The sequence below is a fragment of the Melospiza melodia genome, chromosome 18, assembly GCF_035770615.1.
Source record: "Melospiza melodia melodia isolate bMelMel2 chromosome 18, bMelMel2.pri, whole genome shotgun sequence".
In the NCBI taxonomy this organism is placed as follows: Eukaryota; Metazoa; Chordata; class Aves; order Passeriformes; family Passerellidae; genus Melospiza; species Melospiza melodia.
Genome location: NC_086211.1, coordinates 9,066,138 through 9,079,356, shown reverse-complemented (window position 1 = coordinate 9,079,356; position 13,219 = coordinate 9,066,138). Strand labels below are relative to the sequence as shown.

The following is a 13,219-nucleotide window of genomic DNA, read 5'->3' as shown; positions in this document are numbered from 1 at the left end:
GATGTTCCCCAACAATTTCTGGTTTGTATTGAAGAGATCACAATGCCACAAACTACTCAATGTTTTCTAAATCCATTCCTTTGTAAATTGACAAATATGGCAGCAAAAAAAATTATTTTAAATGTACTTTTTTTTTAACCACTGGCATTTCTTATGAGGTACATATTTTAAAATACAGCAGAGGGCAGTGCAGCATTATTTTATGATTCACAATTTTGTCACTGAACTTACACAACTGAATTACACTTTTTCACAGGCCTTCAATCAACAATCCATTTAAACTCTTGTACATATAATGTGTATGTAAAAAATGAGAAATATACTACCATTAAAACAATATTTGAATACCACTGACAAGTTTTTAAATGGTCACTGAAATGAGTACACCCAAAGTTCAGTGTTTTATAAACAGCTAGAAAAATATCAACAGGGTGAAGGGGAGGGCTGGTGGACTTTTTTCTTTGGTTTTGGTACTAATATAGATATTGTAAAAGCCCCAGGCCGCCTTTTCCATTCCTTTACCCATTTTTCTTGCTTGCTTCAAATGGTCCACATCATTCTGGAAGTGTCCCTCACTGCACACAGCTGCAGCTGAGGCCACAGCAGAGCCAACGGAGCTCACACTTACAAATGACACTCATGCACAGCTCTGTTCATTCACTATCAGCTTGTAACCTGCTGAAAACCATTTGAGGATACTGGCACAGGAAAAATTAGATGTGAGCTGGCAAGTGGTGCTCACAGCTCAGAAAGCCAGTCTTAGAATAAATGATCTCTGCAGATCCCCTCCAACCCAAATCATTCTACAATTTCCATATCCTTTTTTGAGCAAGTATTTCCTAGTCCATCATTCCTTACACCGTGTTTCAACAATTAACAGCTTCCACTAAACTGCTTCCAGCTGCTCTCTGGTATGTCAAGTTTAATTTGAATTCAAGTTCTCAAACACACTTGGAGCTTCTTGCAGCTTAGAGGTATCTAGAAAATGGATATGGACACTTTTTATACAACCATCCTAAACTTCAATGGAATACAAGACCACAGCTTAATCCCAATGAAACTCTGGTTTATTTTGACATTGATAACTCCCCCTTAACTAAGTAACTACTCAAATGGAGAACTCTGATTCAGAACTAGAATAAACTTCAATTGAACTTTTTATCCCAGTTGTGCAGTACCTGCTGTGTCTGTACAATCCTGTTATTCTTACTATTGTCCCATGTTAGAATAAAGATTGCTGGAATTCTGTGAATTCAAATGCCCACCTGTTTGGGAGTAAGAGCCAACAGCACTGACAGGAAACAAAACATCTGAGTCATCATTCAGGACCTGCAGAGGACTCCAACTGCACATCTGAGAATTGCATGTGACTATTTCACGAGGCCTATTTAGAACAAACAAACAAAAAAACCAATCTATTTATACAGCCAGTATTACTGTTGATAATGCTTATGTTTCTTTCAGAGATACCACTGCAAGAAAAATCTTTATTTCAATCTGCCTGCCAATTTCTTGGTCAGCCTTACATTAATTGATTAAAGACCAGACATTCCAAACCAGAGGAGATAAGCAGCACTTGCCTTTTTCTCTAAACAAATTTCTGTCAGAAATAAAGAAAGCATATCAGTATCTAAAATTATTCTTTCTCTCTCAGTTTTGTCCTGCCTTTTTGAACTGTCTACACTCTGATGTAACAAGCTTACTCTGTTTAAAATACACATTTTTATTGTGAAGCCAAAATAGAATTGCTACCATACTAAGAATGAGGAAATATCAAGTAGGCCAGAACTATATCCTGGTTATATCATGCCAGAGTTTTAACAACTGAGAACTTCAAGGAGAACAAGAACTCTGATATCTCAAAATTTGGGGTTTCAGTGAAACTTAGAAGCAAAATATCATCACTGCAGTGGCATATATTGTTTAAACAGTAAAAAGGAAAGAAAAAAGAGGGGGAAAAAAGGTAGGAGAGGAGAAAAATAGGGAGAGAAAAAAAAAGAGAGAAAATCTACAGTTCAGTTCAACACATGAATTTCCAGTAGCCATAAAAAAAACGGGAAGGGGTGGAGGGGAAGCATGGAAAGTTTACCACTTACTTTTCAGAAGCTTCAGTTCCACCTTCTGTGCCTTTATTTCCTAATGATTTTCCATACAGCTCATCCTCATCTACATCTTCATCATCAATGCTCTTCACATCCAGTTTCTGGTATTCATACTCTCCATTCATGAATACTGAATTGCTCTTCCACGAATGGTTACTTTCACTCCCATTCAGATTTTTTCCCAGAGTGCTTTCAGATGAAGACAATGCAAGAACTGAAGATCTGTCTACACTCTCCTCTGAACTTTCTCCTGTCATCAGAGTCTTTGTGCAATCCCCCAGATTTTGCTCATCTTCCTCTTCATCAAATGAGATAATATTAGTCACCCTCTTCTTCTTTTTTCGATCTTTTTTGTATTTCAAATCTAGTAGTAATACAAAGTTTTTACATCGTTTAGAAAAGAGAAATAATATATGAAACCTTTTTTTTCTTAAAAGAGCTCATATACTAACTTACTTAATAAAGAAAAAACCACTTAGATCTACATGGCATTCATTATCTTTCCATACACATGAGCTTTTAAATCTCTAATTAACAGCTTTATTTTATAAGTCTTACATAATTCAGATTTTTAAAGATATTCTGGAGATGCATTCATAACATGATTCAATTGAAACTGGAAAAAAAGTTCCACAAACCCATGAAATTAAATTTAAAATAGTAAGTTAGCCTTCCTGTCATTTTCTCCTATGGAAGAAAATGACAGGAAGGCTAACTTACTATTACTCTCCTATGGACTACACCTAGTATACAATGCAGAGCAGGTCTGCACAACAAAGAAAACATGAAGCACTGAAAAGCACAAACCCACAACACAAACAAAATCCACAACCTGCAATCAAATAGTTTTGTCTATACTCTAAAAACTGAATAGTCAGCTTTCAGCTAATTAGCTCTTGGTCTAGAAATACACTGAAATTCTCTCTGATTACACCAGATGTATTCAGTGCCAGCACTTATTTTTACACTATTATCTATTCTCACTGAATCTGATGTGCACGTGGAGCTAAATGCAAAGCTGAAGCACTCCAAGAAATATCAGAAATCACTCACCAAGACACTCACACTGGGACCAAATTGCTTTGCTTAATTCAAGTCCAGCTGTTATATATCCACAAAGCACACTAACATACTTTTAAAAGGATGTTAAAACCCATTCTGGTTGCAAATAGAATTACAACAAAGAACACAGACTTCAATGGAAACATCTGACTTGCTCTAATGTTCCACATGTAATCGCATTTAAACAAACTCAATTTTTTTTAAGTGGCATTTCACTGGAAGTTGTACCTTTCATGTTCTGTATACACATGTGCTGTACACACCAGGTACATCATCTTGTGGAGTCACATGCACCATATGGCCAATTACTGCCTTTCATCTTGCCAGGCTATTCTGTACTAACAAAGTTATCCCAAGTCAAGTATCACATACAATTTTAATCTCATTTAAGTGCTATACAACAAAAGCTTTACCACAAGTTTGCTCTAAAAACTGTATTTTAAGACAAAATCTATTTTGAATGCCAATAAAAACCAGATTTTATCTCAACTTCTGTTCCTACCAGATTCTCCTATGGGGTTTGTGCTTTTTTTCTCCTAACCAAAACAATTTAGTGCCTTAATTCAAACCTTGTTTCTTAATTGAAAAGTGCATAAATCTTCCTGCTGTTTTACTTTTACAAAGCAAAACAAACTTTTAGTTCAACTTCCAGAAACAGAGATGATAAAATATTACTTTGTTAATTTTGGAACAAAAAATATATAACAAAAATCACATTTTCCTTGACTAATTTCAAATAATAAGAGATTAAGACTTTGGGTCTTTGTTAGTAACTAACATCATACAAGCTGGTTGTAACATTAAGAACTCTAAAGGTAAAGAGTGTATGAGTAAATCTTGATTTAGGCAATTATCTGCTTTGCATAGGAATTCAGACTGTAAACACAGTCACTACTTGAAGCAAATTAAAAGCTAAGATTTGCATCTGATATTTAAGAAAATATATAAGTCACTGTATGTCTGACTGGCAAGGTGGCAAAACACAACATTAAAAGTGAAAAATCATCACATCACAAACTTCAAAGCATAATTTTGAACAAGAAACTAAAACTCAGGTCACAAGAAAAGCTGTACCAATAAAACAGTTTAGCTTCCCTCTCACAATGATACAAGAATGCTGAAATACAGTTACCATCCAGTATTCACACCCAATATTTCCAATTTCATGCTTTTTATTACCCTCTGAAGTGGTTTGTAAGCACAGCGCACTTATTTTAAGACTTCTGCTCTACAACAGTACATTAAAAGTAAATGTAAAAGTTATTGAAACACGCTTGAATAGTTCCTAAGTTTCTGAATGGCACTAACATTGACAGAGGCTTACCAGCATTGACATTCCTGGGCAGAACAGGCAGTGGGTCAGAGTCCTGCTCAGGTTTGATGAGAATGGAGACTGCAGAGGAGGCAGTGATCTCCCGCAGGAGGCTGCTCACACCCTGGGTGGACTCCTTCAATAAGGAAGTTACATTTTGTGTGGATTCCTTCAACAAATCTGACACAGTGGGTGTGCATTTGCTCTGCCCATTTAAATCCTTATTATCAATGTTGATAGCAAAAAGAATGGAGTTCAGACCTTCAGAAAAAAGAAAGGGGAAAAAGAGACCACAAATGCACCATATACTGCACATGCAGGTTATGAACATAGAAGCTAAGGATTAATGAAATTGTGACATGGAAAACATTTCTTCCAAAAATTTCCCACAGTTCCCAATGCATGAATTCTCATTCTTTCATGGACCATTCATTCCTTTCTAGATTATATTCAAGCTGATGCAATCAGTTCTGAATTCTTCTTGATGGCTGTTCAGCTGCACATTAAATAATCAAAAAGTACTGTGAACTCATTTATTTATAACCTTTTATTTAAACCAATTTCACTGCAACTTTACTGTTTGTGGGTTCCTATATTCTATTAGCAAATATGCACCAGAACCATGTCTGGCAGAATGAAGCATGTGACCATGTATCCAAAAAGAGGGATATAAAAGGTAATAATGCATCATTTCTATGGATGAACTCTAGAAAAGTAAATTATTTGTTATCATTCCTTACTCTTACTCTCCTTATCTGTATTTACCTGTAATTTTGATGTTAATATAAATTCCATCATTACTCTTTCCTAATCAGGAATAACCCACTTTGCTTCTCTAAACTGCACTGGTTTTAAGTTAGCCTTGACTGCTGAAGAGTAAAAAAATTTATGTGGAAAATTTTTGAATTGTAGGAAAATCCAGTATTTTAATAATCCATCAATTCACAGCATAAATTGGCAAAATACCTTGACTGCTCACCCTGGCTGTGCCTCTGACACAAGTTCTCCACATAAATACAGTGTATTAGAGAAATTCCTCACAACCAGAACAGATGCAACATCCCAAAATGCATCAGTTTCCCAAGTGCAGTTATACTGAAGAGAAAGCCTTACCAGCTGCCATTGTAGGGATCATGCTAGAACGTTCTTCATCCATCATAAAAGACCAGTCTTCATAGAAGACACTGTAATTTAAAGGGGAAAAAAGGACATGCAGTGCTATAGTAATATATACTTCACTTCTGAAAGACAAAAACCCTCTGAAGAATAAGCAGGAGCTCCCCAAAGGATGAAATTTTATATCACAGTAACTCCCTGTAGCTCTCAAATTCATAACTGTTCAGATGGCTCTAAAAAGACATGCTGAAGAGTATTTTTTTTTCTTTAGTTTTAGCTCTGCACTTTTTTAGGGGAAAAAAGGTCTGGGGGTTTACACTGCACTAGCAATCACAGCATCTCTCTATACCTATTGCTACACATGTTTTGTATAAGCTTAGAACACATGAACACAAACAAAACCAAAAATGTTCCTTTTACCTTAAGCAACCTCCCCTGGTGGAAGGGGTCCCTGCCCATGGCAGGAGGGCTGGATTACACAATCTGTAAGGGCCCTTTCTTAACCCAAATCCTAATATTCTATGGTTCTGTGACCTGTTTCAATATCCAAACCCACACCAATTACCCTAAATAGTTAGAGTGAACTATGAATTTGTATGTAAAAAAACCATCTTTTTCCACTGTGAACACATAAATTTAGTTGTGCTAAGCCTGGTTCTTTCTAGTAGCAGAATGCTGTATTTTTACTATCAACATTTAGTTAATTAAACAAAACAGATAGCAAGAAAACACTCAATCTATATATTAAACAACTCTGACAGGTTCATTTAAAAGTTTCCAAAACACATAATTGGGGATGTAAACTGATTCTATAAATCCCATTGGAATTTGGGTAACATTTAAGTCTTAAAAATTCTGGAATAAACTTTTTTAGAAACAGCATTACAATGCAGTGTGCTGATAATCCTGATACTGTGCAAGCATTGCTACAAGCATGAGAATAATTAGTGGCACAGCAATCCAAGTCACTAATTTCCTAATGCTTTTCAGACCTTTTTCATTTCATTTGTTATTTCATTTGTCTTTATTTGATTTCTCCAAAATTTGTTTTGCAAGAAAGCTACAGATGACTGGAACAAACAAGAAATGAAAAGGAGATACTAATGAACTCAGTTCAGGCAATACTCTTATTCACTTCATCCATTAATCAATGCAAATGAATAAAATGCCCTTCTGCTGAATCCACCGGACTTGATCAAGTGGTTTGAGGAAGCTCAACAGTTATTGATTAAAAGAGGAAAATGCCTCAAGTTTTCATAAAGAAAAGAAGTTGAAGCCAAATGAGAAAAAGGCAGGACTCAGTAATGAACCTAAGGGCATTTTGCACTTCCAAAGTACTTTAGGATTTCACAACGTGTAGTAAGTAAGTTATTCTCAGTAACTGTAACGAAAGGTTCACAAACTGCTACCTAACCACTTCTGCAGCTGCAGCTCCCCTCTGCTGCACTGCTGGAGCTCTGCAATTACAGGATCTCCAAAAGGCAACAGGCAATTACCACTGATGAATTGAGATCAGACATGGCTGCAGTTGTGTACTATTTCAGTGGAATGAGAGAGGCACCTTAAAGTGTGATGTCCAGGTTGCAGTGAGGAAAACTGCTGAAAGAACAGGGAAGATATTTAGGGAAGAGCTCACATGTTGATATAGGCACAAGTTACTACCTTAATGGCTGACAAAAATTTTAAAAAGTTATTTTAAGTGACTTGAGAGGCACAGCAATGAATATGGGGTACCACTACAGCTGTGGCTTTTGGTTGTTGCCTGGGTTTCAGCCACTGCCAGCATTTCCTGCAGTACAAAGGTGTCAGACCCAGTACCTGAGGCGACCCTTATCTGCAAGCAGCATATGCACGTATCGTTCCAGGGAATGCTCGTTCAAAGCACAGCGCAGCCACGCCCGCCCCCTGCCGATGTCACTCGTGATGGCCTTCAGGGAGTAGAAGCGCTGCAGCTCGTGCCTGTTCAGCACCTCCTTCACATAGTACCAGAACACTGGCTCTGCAATTGAGGATTAATAATAACAGTAATGACAACTACCCTACCAAGAAAACAACTAACTTCATACCTGAATACATTTACAGGTAAATTTATAAAACAAACAGGTAACAATATAACTTTGAACAAAGGTGAATCATTTACTCTCCTCGTGCAACCCACCGGTTAAATAAGTTATTTATTCCTACAGAACTTGGGCTATTTAAGCACTTACAACTTTTCACTTCATTGAAAAAGCCACACAAATTAAAGGATTTGATCTGACACTTTTACACAGAATTCACATTTAAAAGCATATTTTAGCTAGTATTTTATCCACAGGTTTATACATTCAACTGGAAACATATTATGGAAGGGAAAAGATTTCTTTAGAACTCTATGTTACTGCTCATGTGAAATGTTGGAAGGCAGGTCCAAAGGAACAGGTAGCTTCAGAATTTGCAGACATGCAAATAACAAATTCATGTTGCTTTAGAAAACAGAAGTGTTGGATTTAAACAGCAAAAATATCTTTCTCCACTATACACTTTCTGTGTGCTTTTCCCAAATATTGATAAAAACTGATCAGTATCTTAACATAGTTCTGATTAAAGAAAAGAAAAACAGGTGAAGAGAAAAATAAAGGAATCTTTTCTTTGAATGTAATAAAAACCAACCCAATCAATACAAGCAATATAATTTTTCTTTCCAAAATCACATCCATAATTAGAAGTTAAATATATCTGACCTATATAGAACATGGCACTTAAAGAACCAAGACAACGTCAAGAATGAAAACGTTGTTTTAAAAACTTAACACCAAAATTACACAAGTCTGATCTCTGCCAGAATTCAAAATAAATTTGGCACTATACACGATGCAACAGTAGGAAGTGCAGATTTCCTAAGAGCAACATTTCTAGAGTGACTTGGAATGCAAGTTAAACTAGACAGAAACAACAGTCATTTTCACTGCCACTTCTACAACACATCAAGTGTGAAGTACCTATCAACAACCTGCAGTTTGGTGCCATGCTTCAAACTTCTTTTAGAAATTATATCACTTGACTGAACATAAGAACTAATTAAAACAAGATAGCTACAATGAGCAACCTACCTGTTTCAGTTTTGCTGGAGAAACCTGCTGCCTGTTTGATTGCTGCTGCTGTCAGTGCCAATCCCCGGCTCCTCCTCAGGCCATGCTGGAACACAGCTTCAAACTGAGCACACAAACAGGTCACTCTGCAACAGAAATTTTAATGAACTCATGTAAAAGGAACTATGAAAAAATCCTAGTGAAAATCAACTATGTAGCTACACAGCAACTTTATTGCAGATCTCTGAATAGGAAATGTAAAGTGAACCATTACCTTATAAGCAGTGAAAGATTCCCTCCTATGCAGTAATCTCATTATTTGCCAGCAGTATAATCTACTTATACCCACAGCCTCATCATAATGATTGAAAGCTGAGGCTCAGGTTACATTCAGAAGAATTGGCAATCAATTTGAGAAATCACCCTCACCTGCTAGAGGGGCTGTTAATCATGTTATTTCAGCTTCAGATCACCTACCTTCAATGCAATGTAATTTTTTGAGCATGTCAAATATTTTGTGCCATATGTTTTATGTCATTATGATGCAAAATCTAAGCATGTAATTCTTATTTTACCTGCTATCTGAGTCTGAAGCAATTTCTTTTCTTCCTCCAAATCGTATTTGACACTGCAATAAACAGATTTTAAAACATTTTAAAAACTTTTTGTTACACTAAATAAATTCAGTTTTCTGCACTATTTCTGTACACTTGAAAAAATCATATCAAAAAAGGAAGCAGCACAAAATAGAGCATTGCAAAATACAGCCTGCATCCAAAAAGTGCTCTAGAGCATCATGTTACACTAATGGGCTGCTCTTGCAGTTCAAATAGATCCTTGCTAGCCAGAACAACACACCTGCAGCTCCCTCAGTAAACTGAAAACTGAGTGGAAATTACTACTTTTGAGTTTTAAATGTGCACCCACAAAACCAGACATTGCTTTTACCCAGCTCAGTGCTACAATCACAGAACCACTCTTTAAAAAGCATTTCATTGGCTTACTCGTGAGGAATTCTTTTGCCTCCCAAGCTCTCCCAAATTGACTCCAGTCTATGAAATTCTACTTGCTGAACTTCATATTGACACAAATATGGACATACATAAATCACATCTTTACATGTATTTTAACCATTCACTAAAAATCTAGTGCAAAGAAAACAAACTGCTACTCTAAAATGTTAACTAAGTTAGACTTTGCAGTACACTGCAATTTAGTTCAGTCATATCAGGATTACAAGAACATATATTCCTAATATATATTGTATAGTATTATATATATTTAAAATAAATCTATTATAAATATAACCTGTCCAGAACAAGAATTTTAAATAAATACTGCATAGTAGTTCTTTGCTAGCAGACAAAAACTCAGTTGTACTATGAAAGCCACAATTTCTTCTTTGTATCCTTTTCTTCCTTTTCCTTCTCTTTATTAAAGAGAAAGCAAAGACAGTCCCTGCTAGTAGTGACAGCTCTGAGTAAGGCACTGCAGAAATGTCTGTTGGATTTCTCACCTGTTTAACTGCATCCAGCAGCCGTTCTAGAAGAAATTGTCTCTTAGTGTCGTTGGTCTGTGAACCTGAAATCCAACAAAATCATATCATTTTAAAAGAAATTGGTTTTTAAAATGCATTTGGGCCAACACAAATGTCTTTCTTTTAGGCCCTGAAAACTTTCTTCCCAAGCCAATTGTTCCACTAAATTAACTAATGTATTTTCTCTAAGTAAAATGATGCAGTATGAACTATTCTTTGAGGTTTCAAGTAGCCTTTCTCTAACAGGCAGCAATAATGTTTCAAATATCATCTTGATTCTTATTTTAGTAACATTTTGAAGATATATTTCACCAGTACCAAATACAGAATAATTATTCAAGCTGATGCACAGCTTGCCCAGAGCTTCTTAGCACAACTACCAGAGTAGTACAGCATCACAGCACTAGAAAAGAATGGAAAACAAGAGTGAGACACCAGGAGTATCTTCTTACTGTCAAACATTAGTGCAGAAAGAGCTTTAAGTCAGGTGAACAGAGAGCAACTGTTACAGTGAATCCCTTAAAATGTAACTACCAGCATAGTTCTTCTGATTAACACCTATAAAATCTATTTTGTTACTATATAAGGAACTATGCAAGACAATCTTTAACTTCTCAAGCTATTTCAACAATAACACAATACTTTGCTTTTTGGAATATCCTTTATAAACTCCCATGAATATGGTAAAATTTACTCTTTAAGATAGCCTACATTGCCTCTGTAATTTCTTTATTCTCAGCTTGAGTTCAAAGCATTCATCAGAAACCTCTGTGACCTCTCTTGGGTTTAAGTCATTCTATTCTCCTTTCTCTCTCAAAGAACATACGACCAATGTACATATGGACTGAAAGCCAATTACCCAAACTCTGCAGGAGCAAATTCCTCCCAACACTGAAAATCAAACACCACACACTAGCAAACAGAGATGACATCAAAGATATGTGCTTCCTCTTGCTATCCAACAGTGTGAGGTCCAAACCCCAGAATTTCCTCTCTTCATAATCCCATTCAAAACAGTTTGCTTTTAAACCAGCAGGACATAACAGAATTTGTTGAAATGATTCTGCCTTTAAATATGTATACTCATATAACATATAAATATCCATTATACTGATATAATGTTTTTTATATATTCATATTAATCTATATTAATAGAATTCATATTCCATATAGTTTCATATAGTCATTAAACAGAAGAAAACCCCCACAGTTTGCCAGAATAATGAAAACAACAGGAAAAACAAGCAAACATAGCTGCTAAGCAAGATTCTCAATGCTGGTTTTGCTGATTACAGGGCATTTTCAAGAAGTTGTGCTTCCCATTTTGAACTGTGACTCAAAGTGTGCAGACATGTGATGTGTGAGCTCTGGGGCTCTCAGTCAAGCACTCCAGTGCCCACAAACAATGTTCAGAGCCAGTCCAGGACTCCAGGTTCAAACCCCACACCAAATGGTTTTAACTTCCAAACAGCTATGCCAGTTATGCCAGTGGGAAGATAAAGCTGAATTCATACAATCCCTACCATTCCACCTTGTGCTCCTTCAGTTTATTAAACAATATTCAATGTTCCTACCACACATCCATTGCCAAAATGGACATGTATACATGCCTATGTATCCATTTGTTTTATAATAAATCACATCACCATAAAATAAGGAAAAAATCTCAACTTTCAGAGCAACCTCCACATTCAGTAACACTGAATATACACAACTCTGCAGATTTTCTCTGTTGTTTCAAAACTCATTACTCTTAGTCTTACACTACCCACACACCTGCAAGAAGAGGCACAACACAATATTTCTCTTTATATTAATAGGATGAGACAACATCAGAACAAATGCATGCAGAAAAACATCTATCAAATGAAAATATTAGTAGCTTGTCTTCCAAAAGCAATACATGATAGTTTTTAAATTCATCTTTCTTTGGACTCTTTGTGTCTACTTGGTAACAGAAATGGTTTGCAACTAGATTCCAAACCATGACAATATAAAAATCCATAAATACAGAATACATACTGATGTTCATTATACTAATTAATGTTCTAAACCACTAAAGCATGTGATACCAAACAACCTCAGCTTTACAAAACTGAGTGCAATGTGTATTTTCTCCTTATTTTACTTGCAAATTTTCACTACTAACAATCATGACTGCAGGAGATTACAACCAGTAATTCCTGAAGTTCAGATCACCCTCACCATCAGCAGGGCTATAAGGCCATGTAATGTCTCTGCTGAGGGCTTAGCTGAGGTTTCTCTTCAATGCACATCCTAAATTCCTTTGCTTAACAGAAATTTTACAGGTATAAGGTAAAGAATACTCACTACATCTGTTTAAAAAAAAAACTGAAAGATTAGGTTGTGTCTCTTTTCATGCTGAGGGTATATTTTTCTTTGTAACAAGTCTAGAAAATATGGTACTATTTAAATATGGCACTATTCCGTGATGGTTTTGTTTCCAGTAGGTGGAAGGTAAAAATACATTTCCACTAACTCTGTTGAAGATTTAGTTCTTCCACATTTTCATTTTCTAAACTAAGTTTTCAGGGGAAAAAAAAGGCATCTTTTTAGACAAGAGCACCAATTAAGTGTGATCAACTCCAGCTGACTTTAAGTCTAAGAGTGTATTACAAGCTGACTAAAATACCCTTCTCTTTATTCAGAACAGCAGTAAAAACTACAGCAACACACATACAAAACACAGAATGTATAAAAACAGCATTACTCAGAAAAAGGCTGTATTTAGACTATTGCCATAAAAAAGGAAGTTCATACTGGACTCTAAAAATAATTGTGAAAACATAAGTATAAGGTTGAAAAACTAAGAAACTTCAAGAGACTTCTCCTACCAACATCTACTCAGTCAAAAAGGGTTTAACATAGGCTCAGGTACTGCACCTGCCTCTGTGACCCTCTTCATTTTCTGTTGCTCAAGGTCATGCTTTCCTATTTTTAAAACAAACTTCTCTCCACACTCTGACACAAACATCCACACCTACAGCAGCAGCAAACT

The 13,219-nt window shown here is 35.9% G+C and overlaps 1 protein-coding gene across 2 annotated transcripts in view; it reads right to left on the bottom strand.

Moving 5' to 3' along the window:
* The window catches only part of SNX29 (sorting nexin 29), a 100,925-nt gene that overhangs the window by 85,195 nt on the left and 2,511 nt on the right, over positions 1-13,219 (bottom strand). For both annotated transcript variants that reach the window (XM_063171043.1, XM_063171044.1), the window contains exons 2-9: positions 10,180-10,244; positions 9,239-9,291; positions 8,685-8,809; positions 7,411-7,591; positions 5,590-5,660; positions 4,489-4,737; positions 2,097-2,466; positions 1,266-1,384 (exon numbers count right to left, since the gene is read on the bottom strand). In XM_063171043.1, coding sequence (XP_063027113.1) covers positions 1,266-1,384; positions 2,097-2,466; positions 4,489-4,737; positions 5,590-5,660; positions 7,411-7,591; positions 8,685-8,809; positions 9,239-9,291; positions 10,180-10,244 — 1,233 coding nt within the window. The remainder of the gene's footprint in view (positions 1-1,265; positions 1,385-2,096; positions 2,467-4,488; positions 4,738-5,589; positions 5,661-7,410; positions 7,592-8,684; positions 8,810-9,238; positions 9,292-10,179; positions 10,245-13,219) is intronic.